The 19873-nt window shown below is 34.3% G+C and overlaps 3 protein-coding genes across 3 annotated transcripts; 1 reads left to right on the top strand and 2 right to left on the bottom strand.

The window, feature by feature from the left end:
• The first annotated feature begins 804 nt into the window (after positions 1-804).
• Positions 805-6641, top strand: LOC25499028 (enhanced ethylene response protein 5). Its single transcript, XM_013594163.3, has 12 exons — positions 805-1231; positions 1328-1421; positions 2509-2598; positions 3314-3379; positions 3541-3633; positions 3740-3796; positions 4104-4165; positions 4625-4712; positions 5502-5578; positions 5665-5739; positions 5841-5946; positions 6065-6641. Exons 1-12 carry the CDS (start codon positions 927-929, stop codon positions 6194-6196), a joined length of 1245 nt encoding a protein of 414 aa, XP_013449617.1. The 5' UTR covers positions 805-926; the 3' UTR covers positions 6197-6641.
• Positions 6642-9627: 2986 nt separating this feature from the next.
• LOC25499027 (F-box/kelch-repeat protein At3g23880) lies at positions 9628-10749 on the bottom strand. Its single transcript, XM_013594162.1, has one exon. It carries the CDS (start codon positions 10747-10749, stop codon positions 9628-9630), a length of 1122 nt encoding a protein of 373 aa, XP_013449616.1.
• Positions 10750-12250: 1501 nt separating this feature from the next.
• On the bottom strand, positions 12251-13528 carry LOC25499026 (F-box/kelch-repeat protein At3g23880). Its single transcript, XM_039828006.1, has one exon. It carries the CDS (start codon positions 13526-13528, stop codon positions 12251-12253), a length of 1278 nt encoding a protein of 425 aa, XP_039683940.1.
• Positions 13529-19873: the final 6345 nt, after the last annotated feature.

Genomic DNA, 19873 nt, shown 5'->3' with positions numbered 1-19873 from the left:
AATGTTGAAGATCGTTGTATACACCGAGCATCTTACAAGCTTCTACATATACTGGAGAAGCAAGCTGTGATACGAGTGACTCCGCCATGCTAAAGAGGAATGATGCAACCATAGCCACCGTTAAACAAAACAATTGGTAGCAAAGAGCCCAAGATTTATTGGTTTGGTTATTATGCATACAATTGATATTGTAAATCATTGGTCTACTTTTTCTATTATTCTATATTATTACTACTTTTAGGACCCAAGGAGGCTGATACGAAGAAAACTTGCAGTAGAAGTAAAGAATAAAAACGAATAAATAAATCAATTAGAGGGAAGGTTCGTTTGTAGTTGTTTGATTGAATTTTTCCAGTCACTCCGCGTAGTGTCAATTGTTTCAAAATTTGTCTACAACTTGACTCAATCTCTTTCATGGAAAAAAACTTAGATTAGAAGCGAAGAGCTTATACAACAAGGTCAGAGAAAATCATTCAAAATTTACAATTAACATAAAGAAAAAATAACTTGTCAAAAATTCACTAAAATAAACTATGATGTATAAATTAAATAAGCATATCTTAATGTATAAAAAAAATTAAGTTGTTATAAACACAACATTGATCATCGAAAAATTAAACCGCTCCTTCCATTCTAAATTATATGTTATTTTACAATAATTAATACTTATTTTTTTTAAGGAATAATACTATTTCCCTATTACGTCTTTTACTATAACTTAATCTTTTTTCAATTCTTTTAATTTATATTTTTCATACAATGAATTATATTCTTGTAAAATAACTCATATACAATGAAAAAGAATTAAGATGAGAAATATGATTATTTAATTCGTAGAAGGGGGGCTAAAACAAGAACACTGGCGTCTGGTGCTATTACCACTTTTTCACTTCGTAGTTGAAGTGATCTTTCTTGTAACATCAACAATGGCGTACTTGAGCATGGGTGAAGCTCACAGAAGAATCACCGAATACCTCAACCGTTTCTCCGACGCTGTTTCATACCAAAACGGCATCTCTCTCAAATCTCTCTTCTCTCTCTCTTCCAACTCCCACTTCCTTCTCTCTCTCTCCGACGCTCTCATCCTCGTCAACGATTTCAATCGACTCATCAACCAAAACGATAACTACTCTCACTTCTCAGATATCATCTCTCCTCTTTTTCGATCACTTCAACACTATAAACAGTCCAATTTCGTTGAAGCCTATAACGCTTTCGAAAAAACCGCTAAGTATAATTCATTCTTTCATTCATTGATTTTATTTGTTTTTTAATTGGATTTGATTGAAATTGAAGTGTTGGATTTTAATGTTGTGGAAATTTTCAGTGCGTTTGTTCAGGAGTTTCGTAATTGGGAATCCGCGTGGGCTCTTGAAGCTGTATACGTTGTTGTTTATGAAATTAGGGTTCTTGCTGAAAAGGTATGTTGTGCTGTGCCTGTTTGGTTCAGATTATATAGTGTTATGAATTGATTCTAATTTGAAACTAGGATTTCTAGCTTTTGACTACAAACAAATTTAGTGTATTGTATGTTTCGTTCCACTTCCAGAGGGGTTAAAATTGAGTCTGACAAGTTTAGTTGCTTTGCTTTTGTCTCTAGAATGGATTCTACTTGACACTTAAGGTTCAACTCACTTTTGCGGATATGTACCCAAATATAAATCGTGTTACATAGTGCATGTTTGGTTTTTCGACGACAAAAATTGATTTTTAATATTGATTTTTAATGAATTGATTTTGCTTAAAAGTAAGTTGAATGTTAAGTGGTTTACGTTTGAATACATTTATGTAGAACAATAAATTAAAGTGTAAAAATCATCTTTAGACTCAAAGCTACAAATCCCAACTTCAAGTAGAATAAATTCTAGAGGCAAAATCAATTCTACTAGAGAGAAACCAAACATCACAAAATCAATTTCACACCTCTAGAATCAATTAGACTGCTCTAGACGTGAAACCAATCATAGGCTCAACTCACTTTTAATTAAAATCAATTCATTCAAAATCAATATTTAGCACTGTTAGCGGCCAACACTCGGGTGGGATTTTGTCCCACATTGGATAGATAGGATTCTTGACAGGAGTTTATAAAGAGGAGGCACTCCTCACTGTACAAGCCGGTTTTGTAAGGATGAGTTAGGCCTCGATATTTGTTACATGGTATCAAAGCCTATCGGGTCCATCGTTGGGCTTCAAGCATCGTCCACGCTTCAGGCCCATTGGGCCGGGCTGAAGCGTGAGGGTGTGTGTTAGCGGTCAACACTCGGTGGGATTTAGTCCCACATCGGATAGATAGGATTCTTGAGACGAGTTTATAAAGAGGAGACACTCCTCACCGTACAAGCCGGCTTTGTAAGGATGAGTTAGGCCTCGATATTCGTTACAAGCACTCTAGAACTGAACATTTGTATATATGTTTATATTTTGCTTCTGAGTTTGGTTGAATTTTATATTACCTTCTTTTATTTGAGTGTGAATTTCGTTTTCTTTTATCATTTTCGGTTTTAGGCTGACAGACAATTGGCTGCAATTGGAAAATCTCCTGAGAAGTTGAAAGGTGCTGGTTCTTTACTCATGAAAGTTTTTGGCATCCTTGCGGTATGTAAACATTTTCATATACCTATTTTAATTTGAAACCCAAGTGGTTTCGCTCGAAGGAGTTTGAGAAGGAATTCTAAAATTCAAATCCTTGCTACTAACATAACATACTAACAACTAATATTTGCCTTTTAACAAAGTTGATTCCCAATTAGGTCTCTTTTCAAAATTTACCAATTTAGTTTCGTACCATTGTTGATTGGTTTAGGGTCATTAACCATATTGCTTAGCATTGCAAAGTGAATAAGCCTGATGCCATTAGTTTCTAATGCATCCCTCCCCCCACAGACACACACAGAGTCACATAGCACGGTGAAGTACGAAATAAATATATTTGACTTGTTGAGATCCCAGATGGACCTGAGATATGGCAAAAGTAGTTCTAACAATTTATAAAACTTGAAAAATCCACCTGTTGAGCTTGTTGTTAAAGTTGAGCTAGACTTTAACCCAAATTTTCAGTCAATGATTTGGCCAATTTTAGCCTATTCATGCATGTACTACTTGTGGAAAAAAATTGACTTCTGCGTCTGCATAGTCTTCTGCATACTTTTGTTAAGGCAGATATTGTAATCACATCATACTATGAAAAACAATCTCCATAGCTTTGTGTTGTTTTGTGAAACATATACTTCCATGATTCATTAAGTGGATGTGTGAAATTTCACTTTCAGAGGTACTCTTCTAACTATTTTATAGCTTGATTGTATTCCAGGTAAAAGGTGCTAAGCGTGTTGGAGCATTGTATGTAACTTGTCAGTTATTCAAGATTTACTTTAAGGTATTGTTCCGTTTGCTTTCCTATCGGGGGTTTATAGCACTCTTGTTGACATGTGCTGGCACTAATCTGAACTTGTAGCATCTCAGGTTGATCAAATATACATCTTAATTTTTGCTGAAGATAGAATTTTGACTTTTATTCCATCAACAAATGTTTTGCAGCTTGGTACAGTTAACCTTTGCCGCAGTATAATAAGAAGTATTGAAACTGCAACAACCATATTTGATTTTGAGGAATTTCCTAATAGAGACAAGGTTAGAATTTGAATATGCATACATGACATATGAACACATGCATGTATTTGTGTCTGTATGTGCATGTTTTGTTTTCCATATTATTTATCTGTATGATATGTTTCAGGTCACTTACATGTACTATACTGGTCGTCTCGAAGTTTTCAATGAAAATTTTCCTTCTGTAAGTAATCTAAATTTATTTTAAAATAATTTATGACCTGATTGTGTTCTGAGTTCTGACACTTTCTGTATGCTTCCTGCTGGCTTCGTAGTTTTCTATGTATTTTTTCTTTTTTGAGAGGAGTTTTCTATAATGTTACCTTCTGGTTTAAATTATTTGCAGTTGATGCTACTTTCAAACGAAAACTGTATTCATATACAATTGCAATCTCAAATGAATTGAAATTTTGCTTTATTCTTATGATTATTATTGATGCTGCTGTAGTCGTTATAAACCATTTATAGAGTTTACATTTGTGACTTGACAGGCTGACTATAAATTATCCTATGCCTTGAAGCATTGCAACCAACAGCATGAAGCCAATATAAGGTTTAATTCTGGTGTATCAACTGTGTGCATTGCATTTTCATGAAGTGAGCTTTCTCTTAGGTTGCATTAAATTTGCCTGCAAATTAAACGTGCATTTGTGGATGGGGCAAAACATAGCTTTAGAATGTGATTGCTTAGTCCATGTTCTTAGAAATTGTTTCTTAAATCAAACTTCTGCAGATATTGCTTAGTGAATATTCTCTTTGGTGCTAAGCCAAAATGGAAGTATTTATTAGTAGGAATGTTTTTTACTAGTGGGCGCCAACCCCCATATAAACTGCAAAATCCAAATCTTCCTACCCTAGTAAAGAGGAGTGGGAGCATGAATTGTTCATCTCATTGTTCATCTATGAAGGGTTCTACCAATTGTTTATCTCATCAATGAAAGACAGAAAAGAAAGCCATATTTAACTCTGTCCTTCTATATGACGATCTGTAACCAGTTTTTGTTTGACATAGGATGATTCTTAAGTATCTGATTCCAGTGAAGCTTTCAATAGGCATATTGCCCAATCACAGGCTCTTGGAGAAGTACAATCTACTTGAGGTATGTTGGGTGCTTATGGGATACAACCTTCGCCCCTTTTGTTTAAAATCTTACAATGACCACTCTTTGTGATATAATATTTTCTCTACAAAATGTGATCCTCTCGTTACTGATAATGTTCATCATGTTTATGTTACCAATTAACGCTCAATTAACTAGTTACCTTTTAAAGTTTAACAAAACCTTTTTTATTGTGGTGCCTTGGCGCAACGGTAAAGTTGTTGTCATTAGGCTGCGTACAATACACCAAATGGTTGGACCCATTTCCCGAACCCTGTGTATGCGGGAGCTTTAGTGCACCGGACCTCCCTTTTTTTTTAATTTGCTAAGGGAGGGTGTGTTTGGATTGAGGGTTTAGGAGGGGAAGGGAGGGGAGGGCTCATTTTTATTTTTTAAATTACAACCAATGTAAAATGTTTTTTCAAAATATAGTAAGTGTTTTTGAAGTATTATATGATCATTTATCATATTGTTGATTCAATTTTCTAAAAATCATTTTATAATATCCGTAATTTAAAAAAGAAAACTAAGCCCTCCCCTCCCTTCCCCTCCTAAACCCTCCATCCAAACACACCCTAAGAAGTTTGGTTATTCAAAGGGAATTTTTCAAAAATCAAGCACTTGGAGTTGGAGGGAATAGCCGTTTCTGTTTATACTGCTAATAGTTTTCTCAAATATACACATAACAACCTGATTACATTTGGTTGTTGATGTTTACAGTATTTACAAATTACAACCATGTGTGCCTCAGAAATGTCTCTATAAGTAATTATTTTTTCTTTTGGACAGTACGGTAATATTGTACAAGCTCTAAAAAGGGGCGATCCTCGACTTCTTCGGTCTGCACTCCAATATCACGAGGACTGGTAAATTTTCCCATCGTTGTTTCATTATGAGGATTGTTGTTCCAAAAGTTGCTCTAGAGAGCATAATTGAATTCATATTTTTGTAGGTTCTTGAGATCAGGTGTATATCTTGTCCTAGAGAAAGTAGAACTTCAAGTATACCAGAGATTAGTAAAGAAGATGTAAGTATCTAGTATCACCTTGCCCCCCCCCCCCCCTTTCGATGTGTATTAGCTGTTCACTAAAATCACTAATTTGTTATTGCTTGATTGTAACATGACAGTTACATCATTCAAAAGCAGAGAGACCCAAGCAGAGCTCACCAGGTGAAGTTGGAGGTTATTGTTAAAGCACTGAAATGGCTTGAAATTGACATGGATGTGGATGAGGTAATTTCTTTAGTTTCCTCCTCATTCTTTCCTACTTTCAATTTGTTTATATCTTTCAAAAAACAAATAAAGGAAGATGTTTCTGTTTTTGATGAATTAATATTTGATGCATTTGCAGGTAGAGTGTATAATGGCCATACTGATATACAAGAATCTTGTGAAAGGTTACTTTGCCCACAAAAGCAAAGTGGCTGTATTGAGCAAGCAAGACCCTTTCCCCAAGTTAAATGGAAAACCTGTCAATTCATAAGGACTGGAATATCACCCATGATTCTAAATTTCGATGTGCAAGAAAGCCTGGCAATAGCAGGGTAATTTTGTGAAAGGGTTCTTCGGCCATAGGTTTGTTGTATTGAATGTTCAAGAACCCCTGAATGTGTTCTTGTTGTTAAAATATCTTAGTACTGTTTCAGTTTCAAAGCAAGCTACTGTCTAGTTAAGATGACACTTATTCTTGCAATTTAGATTGTGGTTTAGTTTCCACTTGTATGTATGGTTGTATGTTTTATAAGGGATACCAGTGGAAGTGGAAATCACTGATCTAGTTGCATTAACCTGTATTTTTAGCTCGGATATTATTATTGTTGACATAGTTACTACTGAGAACCTAACATGTGGTTAACTTAGTGAGAACCTGTAATTTGTTTTAAGTTATTATTTTTGAGCCATCATAATGTTTAATCAGCTTAGTATTATGAAATTTCTCATGATTGCAAAAGGGGCCTATTGTTGCTGACTGTACGTTTGCTTGTTTAAATTTTTTGAAGGTTTAAAAAAAATCGCCCCTACTTGAAAGATAAAGATGAGTGTGACCAAACTTGAAACACACCGTTTCTTTATTAAATAAATAAATAAATAAAACAAAACAAATAAAAAATAATAATAATATAGACTTAAGAAAACCCAACCCCACATCAGTTTCTCTCACTCTCTCTGGAACTTTCCTTTTATTTCTTCCAACTTCTATTTCCATTTCCAATTCCTTTTCTTTCTTCCCACACCGTAACCCATTATTTTCTCTCTCAATCACCAAATACCTTCCATATGCCATGAACTCTTGAGGTCAATAGCACATCCAAGCAACACAATCTCATAATGCAAGTGCTTTTGAGTAGAATTTTGGAATTGGGGTTAATGCTCTAAAGGAAGAGAGGATTACCCATCTCTTGAAAGTTGCTTATCGATACTCCTTAAGATGTGGTGAAAATTGCTTCGGCGGTCATTTCGGAAGAAATTGCTAGGAATGGAGTTGACTCGTCATAGTTGTGAGTTGATGAGGATCATTATCACTTATTTTCCTTATCGTTATTATTGATATTTTTATGATTTTATATGTTAAAGTATTTACAAAAATGGGGGACACATCTTTCGAATATTTTTCTCGTCTTTGATGCATGTTTAAAGTCATTAATATTATTATGGTCTCTATTTGAATTTTTATCTATGACTCATAAGCAAAGAATTGTAGGTTGGGATTTGATTGTGTGCATTTGACACAAGTTTGATATTTTACAAATCATGGTTTTGAGAAATATGTTTTTGTTTGAAAATTATTTTGATACTATTATACGCTCAATTTGCATATGGGTTTTGGTTTGGCATATGATTTATGGTTTATAGAGTAGTGGATTTAAGAATTGAAATTTGATTTCATGTATCTTGACATTAGTTTTCATACATTGTAAAGCATGATTTGAAATGTGTTTTTGAAAGGATTTGATATGATTATGTACACGATTTGGATTTGGATTTGGATTTACTAATGATGATAAGTAGTAGGTTTCAATTGAGTTTTGATGAACATATGTTGATATAAGTTTTGTAATGTTACGAAATATGGTTTTAGACATGTGTTTTAAAAATGAGGTTTTGAAAATTACAATTATAATGACGACGACCTAGGTTCACCTAGTATGTGATTTCAATTAGGTAGAGTTACCCCGTTAGATAGAGCCGCCCCTATGGAAAGGCCGCCATTAGGAGGAGAGTGCTATCAATGAGAGGTAAACTTTCTAATTGAAAATGTTTTACACTTTGTTTTGAGTCGAGAGAAAAGAGTTATCCATTAGATGGAGCCGCCCCTATGGAAGGTCACCATTAGGAGGAGAGGGCTATCAACGAGATGGAGTTAGTTCTCGATTCACCCATTTGATTATTTTGACTAAACGGAGTTTTCTATATTTTATTCACATTGTTTTGAGTCGAGAGAAAAGAGCTATCCGTTAGATGGAGCCGCTCCTATGGAAAGGTCACCATTAGGAGGAGAGGGCTATCAACGAGATGGAGCTAGTTCTCGATTCACCCATTTTGATATTTTCACGAAAATTGAATCTTTATACTTTCTTTGAAGTTGATTATTTTGATTCCACTTCATTAAATCCGATTTTTATATTCTATTTGGATTTTTATTATTTCAATTCCTTTTTATTATGTTGGCTTGTTCAAAAAAAAAAATTCCTTTTTATTATGTGTGATTTCTATATTTTCTTTATGGTTGTGGATTTGGGTTCACCTCTTTACGACATTGGGATTTCGATATAATCTTATTTGGTTTGATAAATTTATAAAGTTTTCTGAATTTTCATGTATACACTTGATTGTGAATTTTCATGCGTATAAACAATTGTGGATTACTTGAATTTTATACGGATACTAGATTTGTAAATCTATATTAGATTTGAGAAAATAAATAATCGTGCTCTTGTGTGTTTCCCTTCTTGTTGGTGGTGGTTGTTGTCTCTCACTAAGTCCCTGTGACTTACTCTTTTATTTTATTTTTATTTTTTTCAGATTTCCAAGCAGTGAAGTAGAAAGATGCTAGTAGATTCAAAGTTCAGTTGTGTCACTCGTTTTGGTAGGCTTTTTTGGTGGATGTCTCTATTGTTTATGCATATATTGAGTCGAAGTATCTGCAGCTATTTGGTAGTCTACGATGTTTTGTTCTGAGTTGTACAAGTATGAAAAAAAAATGTTATTTGAGATACTGGTTGATGAAACAGGATTCATATCTTGAAAATGTTGAATTAACAGAGGAAACTCTGTCGAAATTTCAATAAATATATTTTTCGAAGTGAAAATCGAATTGATTGTTTTTATTTTATATTTGCCAAGTTAAATCAATAGGCTTGCCGGGCTAAAATGTTCTAGTTCGTGCGCCGGTCACGATTAATGTTTTTGGGTCGTGACAAAACTAGCAAGAAATTCTCAAGTAGGAATTCCCTTTGCAACAATGACTGCCACAGAATAAATTAACCATTTCAAACTGACATTTAATTTCACCGTCTAATCAAACATATCGCTTGAATTTGTCAAAGCCGTACATTCCTTCTTCTTAGTCTTCTCGGTGTTTATAATTTTCTCTCGTGATGATATTTTCTCTTCTCCTCCCAAGATAAATTGTTTTGAAACTTTTTTTCATTCTGCCATTTTTCTTAATGTTATGCTCACAATTATTAATTTTTTTAAAAGTATGCGTAGTTTTCCATTGAAAACAACAACTTTAAAACTTTTTAAAATTGAATTCATAATTTTTAACCACTTCAAACTGACATTTAATTTCACCGTCTAATCAAACACACCGGTTGAATTTGTTAAAGCCGTCAACTAAGAATGCAAATGGTCTACACAACTCTGAGGTTGGGTATTCAACAATTCAACCTAATTTAAAAGAATGAGATTGGATTAATTATGAGGCTTAGCTAAATTCAACTCACGTATATTCCTAGAAAGTACCAAGTCAACAGAGCCACGACGTATACTCTGAAGATTTTCATAGCTAACTTTAATGAGTTGAGTCCAAGACTCTTCAACTCCAAATTCTTCCATCTTCCATATAACAAAATCAGTTTTCTTATAGTCATTAGAAAAGCAAAGACAGTCCATCAATATACATATTGATGGCTCAACAGGTGACATTTCATCAAAACCACACGGAGGCATTGGCTGTGTGTATGTCTCTGTTCCTAGATCAAATGAAACAATCACAAAGTCCTTAACATCAGTGTTCTTCCAATCATAAAGATGAGGACGGAATTCACTCCGAAGTGCCAACCAATTAAAAGTGCCATTCAGATAAACACCATCATTCACACCAGGATGTGTATGCCAAAAAGGAAGAAGAACCGCAGGAAAATTTTGAATAGGTTTCCAAACATCATCACGCAAATTTAAAACCTGCGCACTAGTTATATTTTGAACGTTATCCAAACCTAACATCACAACCTTATAAGTCTCTGATGAATTATCATAACCAAATGCAAACTTAAACTTGTACTTTAAACTTATAAGACCTCCCCGAAAATAGCCTAACTTCGGGGACATTTTATGCATGGCAGGGTTCAACAAACGGAACCACATCTTTCCACCACCTGACTTATAACCAAGCAAACAAAGCAACCCATTGCAAGAACCAACAACATATTCATAGTCGTTATCCTTTAAACTATAACGAGGATCACTAGGAAGGGAGATCGACGGGTTCTCTATTATTAAACAACTAACGGGGAACGGTAAAGCACCAAAATCCCTAGAAAGAATGGATCTTTCAAAATACAGTGTCAAGTGAGGGTTTCTTGCGGATCGCTTAAGGTGGAGTTTCACAAAGATAGGATCGGAAATTATAGATTTGCATACACACCTCATTTGCATAAGGAATTTAACATCAGAAAATGAAAGAACTTCAGTGACAAGTTCATCGGGGAGGAACACCGTGTCATCACCTTTGATCGGTAATCTCGTACTGCGATCAGATTTGTGAGATAATATTCTCTTCTTCACCTTTCTGCGGGGACATTTGCCTCTCATTTTGAGTTTCTGATTTGTTAGGGTTTTGGTTTTTGCGGTCTGGTTCCTCTTACTCTTCTACAGCCACTGATTAAGGCTTTCCTTTCTCTCTTGTTAGATTAGGGTTTTGGTTTTATTTTTTTCAACCTAATTGATTCCAAAAAAAATAAAAAATTCATGACAACTTCCATTATCTTTTTTTTATCTTAATGGAAGTTAGTTTGGCGTGGTCTACAATTTTTTCCGGCTAGATTTGATAGTCCTTCTTCCTGGTGCTGTTCTTTACCTTGTTGTGATGCTATTTGGCTTTGTTTACTGTCATATTTTCTGTTGCAGTTTTGCTGGGTAGGCGTTTTGGTTTAGGAGCCTATCTTGTTTAGTGGATCAATATTGATCGGAAAAAAAGCAAGAGCATTTGTATACATTGTCGTGTTATTTTTTAATTATAAGTGGCAATATAGTTACGAACAGTGATTACAACGAAACATTTTAGAGCTTTTAACTTATTTAAATTGTGTTCCAATACACTAAAATAGAGGTTGAGAGAGTAATTTATAATTAACACACACTCTTCAATCTAAGGAGACAAATTTTACAAAGAATATTATTTGATTTGAGAAAAAGGGAAACAAAGAGAAATATAATATGAAGGCGGAATCAAACAACGACAATGGCAACACCGACAACAACATTAACACCAACGATAACAACATCATCATCAGTTTTATTTGTTCAAGATTAGTTGATAATCGCATCCTAAAGCTAAGTCTTGCCCCATCCACAAATGCAGGCAAATTAAATGAATCCTAAAAGAAACGTAAACTTCATGAAAATGTAATGTATGTCCACAGTTGATGCACTATAACCAAACATTATCTGTACTGTTGTAATGTTTTCCATTTTTTCCATGTTTACTTTTGTTGATTGACCAGGCAAGGAAAATTGGAGAGAAAAAAGCCGAGATAACATCATCAACTATAATACAAAAGGTCTATGCACAGCTCTGAAGTTGAGTAATGTATTCAACATTTCAACCTAATTTAAAAGAATTTGATTGGAATAACTACGAGGTTTTGCCAAATACAACTGGCGTACATTCCTAGAAATGAATCAAAATAAGTTTCACACCAAATCATTTGATGATATTGAGACACAATCTGGCAATTAAAACAAATAAAGACAAACAAAGAAGAAGAAAAACATTCAACCATAGATTACTGGAACTTGAACAACTACTACAATATTCCTGATGTACTCAAATGATCATGAAAATGGTGCACTTAAAATAGTTTCTGAAGATTTGAAGACATACCTGCTTCTAAATAAACAGAAGCAGAGTTGTAAAAAAAAAATTATTAAGTAGCAAGTTGCTTCAAATGTTATCCAAAAACCTAAAAGAAAAGAAAACAGGAGGACCACAGTAACTAAAGCAATTGTAGCTCTAATAAGCTCCTTTCCTCCGACCATCCCACAATGTAACGGTAATTAGGGTTGATGTGTCTGAAGTTGGGGTTGGAGATTTTCAAAATGTCGGAGAAACCAAGCTTTCAACATAAGCCTTGACAAAGAACCATTTTATCTTATCGGTAATTCTAGTTTGCACCGCTATATTATCTCTCAAGTTATATAGAATTGCTTGCCGCTCTTCCTTTTCAACCGACATCGGTAGATCTGGATCATGAAGCATTTTAGCCAATATTAGTGTATCACCATGATCAGAAAGGTGCAATGGCAACCATTTAGAAAGTTCCAAGTCAACAAAGCCACGATGTATACTCCGAAGATTTTGATAGCTAATTTTAATAAGTTGAATCCAAGACTCTTCAACTCCAAATTCTTCCATCTTCCATATAACAAAATCAGTTTTCTTGTAATCATTAGAAAAGCAAAGACAATCCAACAATATACATACCGATGGCTCAATAGGTGACATTTCATCAAAACCGCAAGGAGGCATCAACTTTGTGTATGTCTCTGTTTCCAGATCAAGTGAAACAATCACAAATTTTTTAACATTCATTTTCTTCCAAGCATAAAAATTAATGTAACCAAATTCACTTGGATGGGCCAACCAATTAAGACTACCATTCAAATAAACACCACCATCATTCGCACCAGGTTTAGTATCACAAAAATGAAGAAGAACTGCAGGAAAATTTTGAATAGGTTTCCAGACATTATCACACAAATTTAAAACTCGCGCACGAGTTCTGTTTTCAGCTTCATCCAGAAGTAACATCACAACCTTATAAGTATGCGATGAGTTATCATAACCAAACGCAAACTTAAAACTGAAATATAAACCCAAAACACCGTCCCAGAAATAGCCCAGCTTTTGGGACATTTTACGGATTGCAGGATTCCACAAATGGAACCACATCTTTCCATGAAGGGGAGAATAACCAAGCAAACAGAGCAATCCATTACAAGAACCAACAACATATTTACAGTCATTATCCATTAATCCATAATGAGGATCATTGGGAAGGGAGATGACCGCGTTCTCTCTTAAACGAGTAACGGGGAATGGTACAACATTGAAACCTCGATAAATAATCGATTTATTAAAATACAGTGTCAAGTGAGGGTTTCTTGCAGATCGCTTAAGGTGGAGTTTCACAAATTTAGGATCAGAAATTATAGATTTCCAAGACTTGCATACACATCTCATTTGCATAAGGAACTTCACATCGGAAAATGAAAGAACTTCAGTGACAAGTTCATCGGGGAGGAACACCGTCTCATCACCTTTGATCGGGAATCTCGTACTGCAATCAGTCTTGTGAGATAATATTTTCATTTTGCGTGGACACTTGCCTCTCATGTTTTGAGTTTCTGATTTGACAGGGTTTTGGTTTTAGAAGTCTTCCTCTTACTCTTCTGCAGCCAAAGGCTTTTCTTTCTCTCTTGTTATATTAGGGTTTTGGTTTTCTCTTTATTCTTTGAAATCAGTAGCAATTGAACCCTAATTGATTTTAAGATTATTCAGTGCATGACACGCGTGCAACTTCAAAAAACAAATTCCATAACAACTTCAATTATATTTTTATTTTTATTTAATACATAAATAAATCATTCCTTAAAAGAAACTTAATAAATAATCATATATTCTGTATAAAAATATCATATATTATACCCTTTTACATATGAAAACTTATTTTTTAATAAGTCAAAATGAAATATATTAACTATAATAAGCATTCCTTCTAACACGAGATGTACTAGAGAGAAACATCAAAGTATTACCAATAGTAATCAAGCAAACCATAAAGAGAAAAAATAAAAAGAAAAGAGAGTTGTTAGCCAATGCACAAACAAGAGAAGCGGCTAAGCCACCAACCGTGATAACCAAAAGCTAAATTAATGTATTTTGCCTTTAGCAACCAATAGGATGAAATGTTAACTTTATCCAATAAATGATGAATAGAGTCTTCCTTTTGGCTAAATGGTATTTATTCTGCTATATCCATATTATCTACTACCTTCCCTTAAAGCATATACCAGCTAATAAGATTTTTCTTTTTTTTTCCCATTCACGCCTCCTAAGATTTCTCATGAGATTTGAAAGTGTGAATTTGGATATTATTATACCTGGGTTCATTTTTATGTTGTTTACCAAGATGATTGTTTTTTGCTATTGGTGTTTGCAATTTAGGTAAAAGATTACTCATCTTGAGTGTTTTAAAATTAGAACAGTGCCTTTAAAATATTTAAAACAACCATGCTTGGATCCAGAGGTTTTGGATTCAAGCCCCCACTAGTTAGTAACCTTGGAATAAGGTAAATGTAAATTATATTGGAAATGCTATTTGAATTTTAAGGTCTTTTATATCTTAAACTGAAGCACTGTCTCCTCACCATAAATTTTAATTTCCAAAAAAATAATGATTAACTTAGTCTTTTACCATATGAATTGTACATACAAGATCAAAGATTTTCCTAGTCTCTTACAAAAAATATTGCAGGACCTGATTTAGTTTTTCATAAACAAAAAGCGTATTGAACATTTATCTAAACATAGAGTTTTTTTTTATGTTTTATAACGTCTTAATACAGGACCTGTCATATTTTCTGTTGTAGTGTTGCTGGCTTTCTAGCTCTGGCCGTGGTGTAGGGCATTGCCATGGGTAGGATTTTTGTTTTGGAGCCTATCTTGTTTGGTGGATCATTATGAATAGAGTCTTATTGATAAAGAGGAATAATATAAGGTTCCAAAACAAGGTTTCTAACGCTGCAAGAGTGCTAGATCGCATCATTGTTGAGGTGACACTAATTAGTACATTGCAAGGGACATTTTTTATTTTTAGGGAACCTTGCAAGGGACATATGTCCTCTCATATGGCAGATTTTTTTGTGTTGCTGGAAAAACCAGAAATTCATATAAGATCATCGAAGTTCTTTGACAGCCTTCTGCTACTAGTTGGGTTAAAGTGAATACAGATGACTCTTCCGTCGGCTTGCCAGGCATTGCAGCCATTGGAGGAATATTTAGGGATCATAGAGATGAATTCTTGGGAGCTTTCTCTCAGAACATTGGACGTCAAAATGCTCATTCTGCTGAGTTTCATGTGGTTATGTTTACTATAGAAAAACACATGATATAGGTTGGGGAAAATTATGGATTGAATGTGATACCAAGGTGGTTGTTTGAGCATCGAATAATGTTATATGCCGGTTCCTTAGAGGATTTGGAATAGCTTGCGGAACTGTACCTCTTCTAAGAAGTAAATTTGGTCTCATCATAAAGGATAACGTTTTAGGGAACATTTGTACTCATATCATATCTACCGAGAAGTAAATTTGGCATGGATTCTTTAGCCATGCATGGAATCAATCTAGGTTTTGGATAATGGTGGATAACTTTGTTGGTTCGAGACTAAGTTGGTTTGTCCAATTTTCGGTTTTCTTTGATTTTTCTGTGGGTTTTGGTTTGGTCCCCACACTTGATGGTTTGAGACTTAGTCGATTTTATTTTAATTCAATTGTTTAAGCAAACACACGTCTTGAATTGGCAAAGGCGTGAATTATATTCCTTCTTCTTAGTCTTGTAATTGTTTTCGATTTTCTCTTCACCTCCCAATATAAAGTATTCAGTCATTTCTCTTACTTACACTCACTCTCTCCTTCACACAACACACGTATTATCAATTACAACAAGAAGCAGAATCAATACATAAGTTTCATAGCATTCAAAACTTATTTATTTTCATCTTTATGCATATTGTATAGTGAAGGCTGCATCAAACAACAACAATATTAACATCAACAAGATAGACTACAACAACAACATGAGTTTAGTTTTTTGTTCAAGATTAATTGATGATCACATTCCAAAGCTAAGTCTTGCCCTATGTACACATCTGATACACCAGAACCAAACCTTATATTGGCTTCATGCTGTGGTTTGCAATGCTTTCGATGTTTTCTAAAACTATGATTTCCATGTATTCTTTTATTGATTAACCCGTTAACAAAAATTCAGAGAAATTTATAGAGGAAAAAGCCATAACACGAGATAATAACATCAACTAGAAAATGCAAAATTTCTCCACACAGCTGAGGTTGGGTATTCAACATTTCAACCTAAACTAAAAGAGTTTGATTGGATCAATTATGAGATTTTGTAAAATTCAACTCGAGTATCTATTCCAAGACAAGAGTCAAAATTTGTTTCAAATGCAAGACAAAACAATTTTATATAGCAGTGAGTTGCATCAAATGTTTTCATAGAAGGGTCCATCTAGCATGATCTAGTATATCATTTTGACCATTGGGATCTAGTTAGCTACAACCCATATGATCAAGTAGGTTATTTCATATTATCATGGACTCACGGTTCATCGATACTAGATTCCACATCTTGTCTCTCTCATCCTTCTTCATGTTCATATCAACACAAACGCTGCACACTTCTATAATAAATTTTAATTTCAATCAATACGACAGATGACAAATTTATAGTTTTTCATACTGTTAATTATGACAGAAACATTCGTTATTGCTCTACACATCTTATTAATGGCAGCTAGCAAGAAGTAATACAAGAGCATGTAATGATAAACTTCTAACCATGCATAAACATTCAAACACTAGTAAAATGCAGCAATTTATTATTTTTCAGTGGGGATATAAAATAGATATTGATCCCCTCAAAAAAATAAAATGCAGGTCTAGTATGGATATATAGACCATGATAATATTATTAGAGCCTACTTAATCCAATAGTTGTTGTTAAATGGACCACCATAGTCAAAAACTTTTACTTGACATTCCTAAGAAACCTAAACAAAAGACAACAAGAGGACCATAAATATGTCTGTTGCAAAATAAATATTGTAACTAAAGCAGGTGCAGTTCCAATAAGCTCCTTTCTTCTTTTCCTTCAATCACCCCACAATGCACCAGTAATTAGGGTTGATGTGCCTGAAATTGGGGTTGTAGATTTTCAAAATGTCGGAGAAACCAAGCTTTCAACATAAGCCCTGACAGAGAGCCATTGTATTTTATAATCAACTCCAATATGCACTGCTCTGTTATCTCTCAGGTTATATAGAGTTGCTCGCAGAGATTGATTGTCAACCAACATCAGTGTATTACCATTATCCGAAAGGTGCAATGGCAACCATTTAGAAAGTTTCTTTTCACCAAAGCCACGGTACATACTTTGAAGATTTTGATAGCTAACTTTAATGAGTTGAGTCCAAGACTCTTCAACTCCAAATTTTTCCATTTTCCATATAACTAAACCAGTTCTCTGATAATCATTTGAAAAGCAAAGACAATCCATCAATATAGATATTGATGGCTCAGCAGGTGATATTTCATCAAAACCACGCGGAGGCATCAGCTGCGTGTATGTCTCTGTTCCCAGATCAAGCGCAACAATCACAAAGTCCTTAACATTATTGTTATTCCAATCATAACAACCAGGACGAAATTCACGCCGAAGTGCCAACCAATTAAAACTACCATTCAAATACACACCATCATTCACACCAGGACTAGTATCACAAAAGGAAGAAGAACAGCAGGAAAATTTTGAATAGGTTTCCAAACATTATTACACACACATAAAGTTTGCACGTCAGTTCTATTTTTAACATCATCCAAAATTAACATCACAACCTTATAAGTCTCTGATGAATTATAATAACCAAACGCAAACTTAAAATTGAAATATAAACCCGAATAACTGTCCCTAAATTTGGGACATTTTACGCATGGCAGGGTTCCACAAACGGAACCACATATTTCTATAATATGATTGATAACTAAGCAAACAAAGCAATCCATTGCAAGAACCAACAACATATTAACAGTCATAATCCTTTAATCGATAATATGGATCATTGGGAAGGGAGATCACCGCAGGGTTCTCTATTAAACGACTAACAGGAAATGGTACAGCGCAGTAGTCATCACTGAATTTTTCGTAATTGTATCGTTTCAAATAGTGTCAAGTGAGGGTTTCTTGCTGATCGCTTAATGTGGAGTTTCACAAAGTTAGGATCGGAAATTAGAGATTTCCAAGACTTGCAAAGGCACCTCATTTGCATAAGGAATTTCACATCGGAAAATGAAAGAACTTCCATGAAAAGTTCATCGGGGAGGAACAGCGACGATTCTGCGTCGGGATGGAACACCATGTCATCGCCTTTGATTGGGAAACTCGCACGACGATCAGCTTTTTGAGATAATCTCCTCTCCTTCACCTTTCTACGTGGACACTCGTCTCCCATTTTTTGAGTTTCTGATTTTTAGGGTTTTGGTTTTTGAGGTCTGCTTCCTCTTAATCTTCTGCAGCCGCTGATTAGCTTTTCTTTCTCTCTTTATATTAGGGTTTTGGTTTTTTTTTTTTGCAGATATACGAAATGGCAAAGTCATTATAAACTCACACACACAAGTGGAGGTACCGTGGTTCGAACCCTAGTCATGGCATCGGCCTAACAATTTCGGATTTTGGTTTTATTTTTTTCTCTAGGAAATCAGTAATAATTGAACCCTAGTTGATTTTAAATATTTAAATATTCTCGACTACCTCTTAAGATATTCTCTAGGATTCCACCTCCTCTCATAAAACAAACTGACCGGACTTTTAACCTGATCCATCATCCACCTCCAAGACAACACCTTTACTATGATTTTAATTTATCTATGATTTTACTAAAATTACAGATTTTAATTGGTTGTTAGTTAAATGATTAAAAAAATTCAAAATTGCAAGGAGCATTTGGAAATATCTATGTCTCAAAATCAACAGGAAGAAAGATTGTCTTCTGAAACCCATCATCATAATATGTGAGATGACTTGACTATTTGGAAATATCTAGAAATATTTATGTTGTCCTTATGTGTTATGGTTGTTGCCACCGGTTTCTCTTTTTTTTTTTTTTTTTTGAAGAATTATGTGTTTGACTGCTGCTGTCTTGTATTTGGCTTTGTCATGGGTGTTCCTTTTGGTTTGAGTTATGTTTCTGAACCTGTTTACCTTGTTTTTTTGGATATTTACTTTTTGAGGGCAGTTGTTGTCTCCCTTATCCCTCGTAGTGCACTTGATTGTGTTACTTTTATTGTTGAGTACTGACTAATGAACAATTTAGTCTTGTTAGTTTTTGATATATCGTGTTAGAACATTGAGCACTTATATGAATCTAGTTTATATAATTTTGTTTAAGACAATGAGCATTTGTTTACTCTTGAATTATTTTTTTTGACAAAAATAAACGATACTCATTCATTCAAATTGATAGAGTACATCGATACAATACAAATCCAAATTTGCTAAAAACAAAAAGGAAGAATCTGTGAACAAACTCACAACATCCGTGTTAATAGCATAAAACGACAAAATATCTATGCCTACAAATATGACTAATATGACTATATTCATGTCTCCGAAATTCCCATGTCTCCGGATCTACAACGTTGACGACGCCAAAGTCATTGTCATTGATCGGATCTGCACTTGCTCAAAGCTAATTTTTCAACCTGAATCAAATAAACACCGTCCTAAGATGGGAAATCAAAAACACACCGCACAAAGACGGGAAATTAAAACAAACAGAGTCGTTCAGAGACGACGAAATCACAAAAAGAAAAAGAAAGAAAGCAGAAAATATATTACTCTTGAATTATTATTTTATTT

This window comes from Medicago truncatula, chromosome 7, assembly GCF_003473485.1.
Source record: "Medicago truncatula cultivar Jemalong A17 chromosome 7, MtrunA17r5.0-ANR, whole genome shotgun sequence".
Lineage (NCBI taxonomy): Eukaryota > Viridiplantae > Streptophyta > Magnoliopsida > Fabales > Fabaceae > Medicago > Medicago truncatula.
Note: the sequence above shows the minus strand (reverse complement) of the source record. Positions and strands in the feature narration are given on the sequence as shown.

Excerpts from the sequence above, each read along its gene's own strand:
- LOC25499028 (XM_013594163.3), top strand. The coding sequence starts at position 927 with ATGGCGTACTTGAGCATGGGTGAAGCTCACAGAAGAATCACCGAATAC. Across the intron at positions 2,599-3,313 it reads AAGTTTTTGGCATCCTTGCG|GTAAAAGGTGCTAAGCGTGT; the intron begins GTATGTAAACAT and ends ATTGTATTCCAG. Across the intron at positions 3,380-3,540 it reads TATTCAAGATTTACTTTAAG|CTTGGTACAGTTAACCTTTG; the intron begins GTATTGTTCCGT and ends AATGTTTTGCAG.
- LOC25499027 (XM_013594162.1), bottom strand. The coding sequence starts at position 10,749 with ATGAGAGGCAAATGTCCCCGCAGAAAGGTGAAGAAGAGAATATTATCT.
- LOC25499026 (XM_039828006.1), bottom strand. The coding sequence starts at position 13,528 with ATGAAAATATTATCTCACAAGACTGATTGCAGTACGAGATTCCCGATC.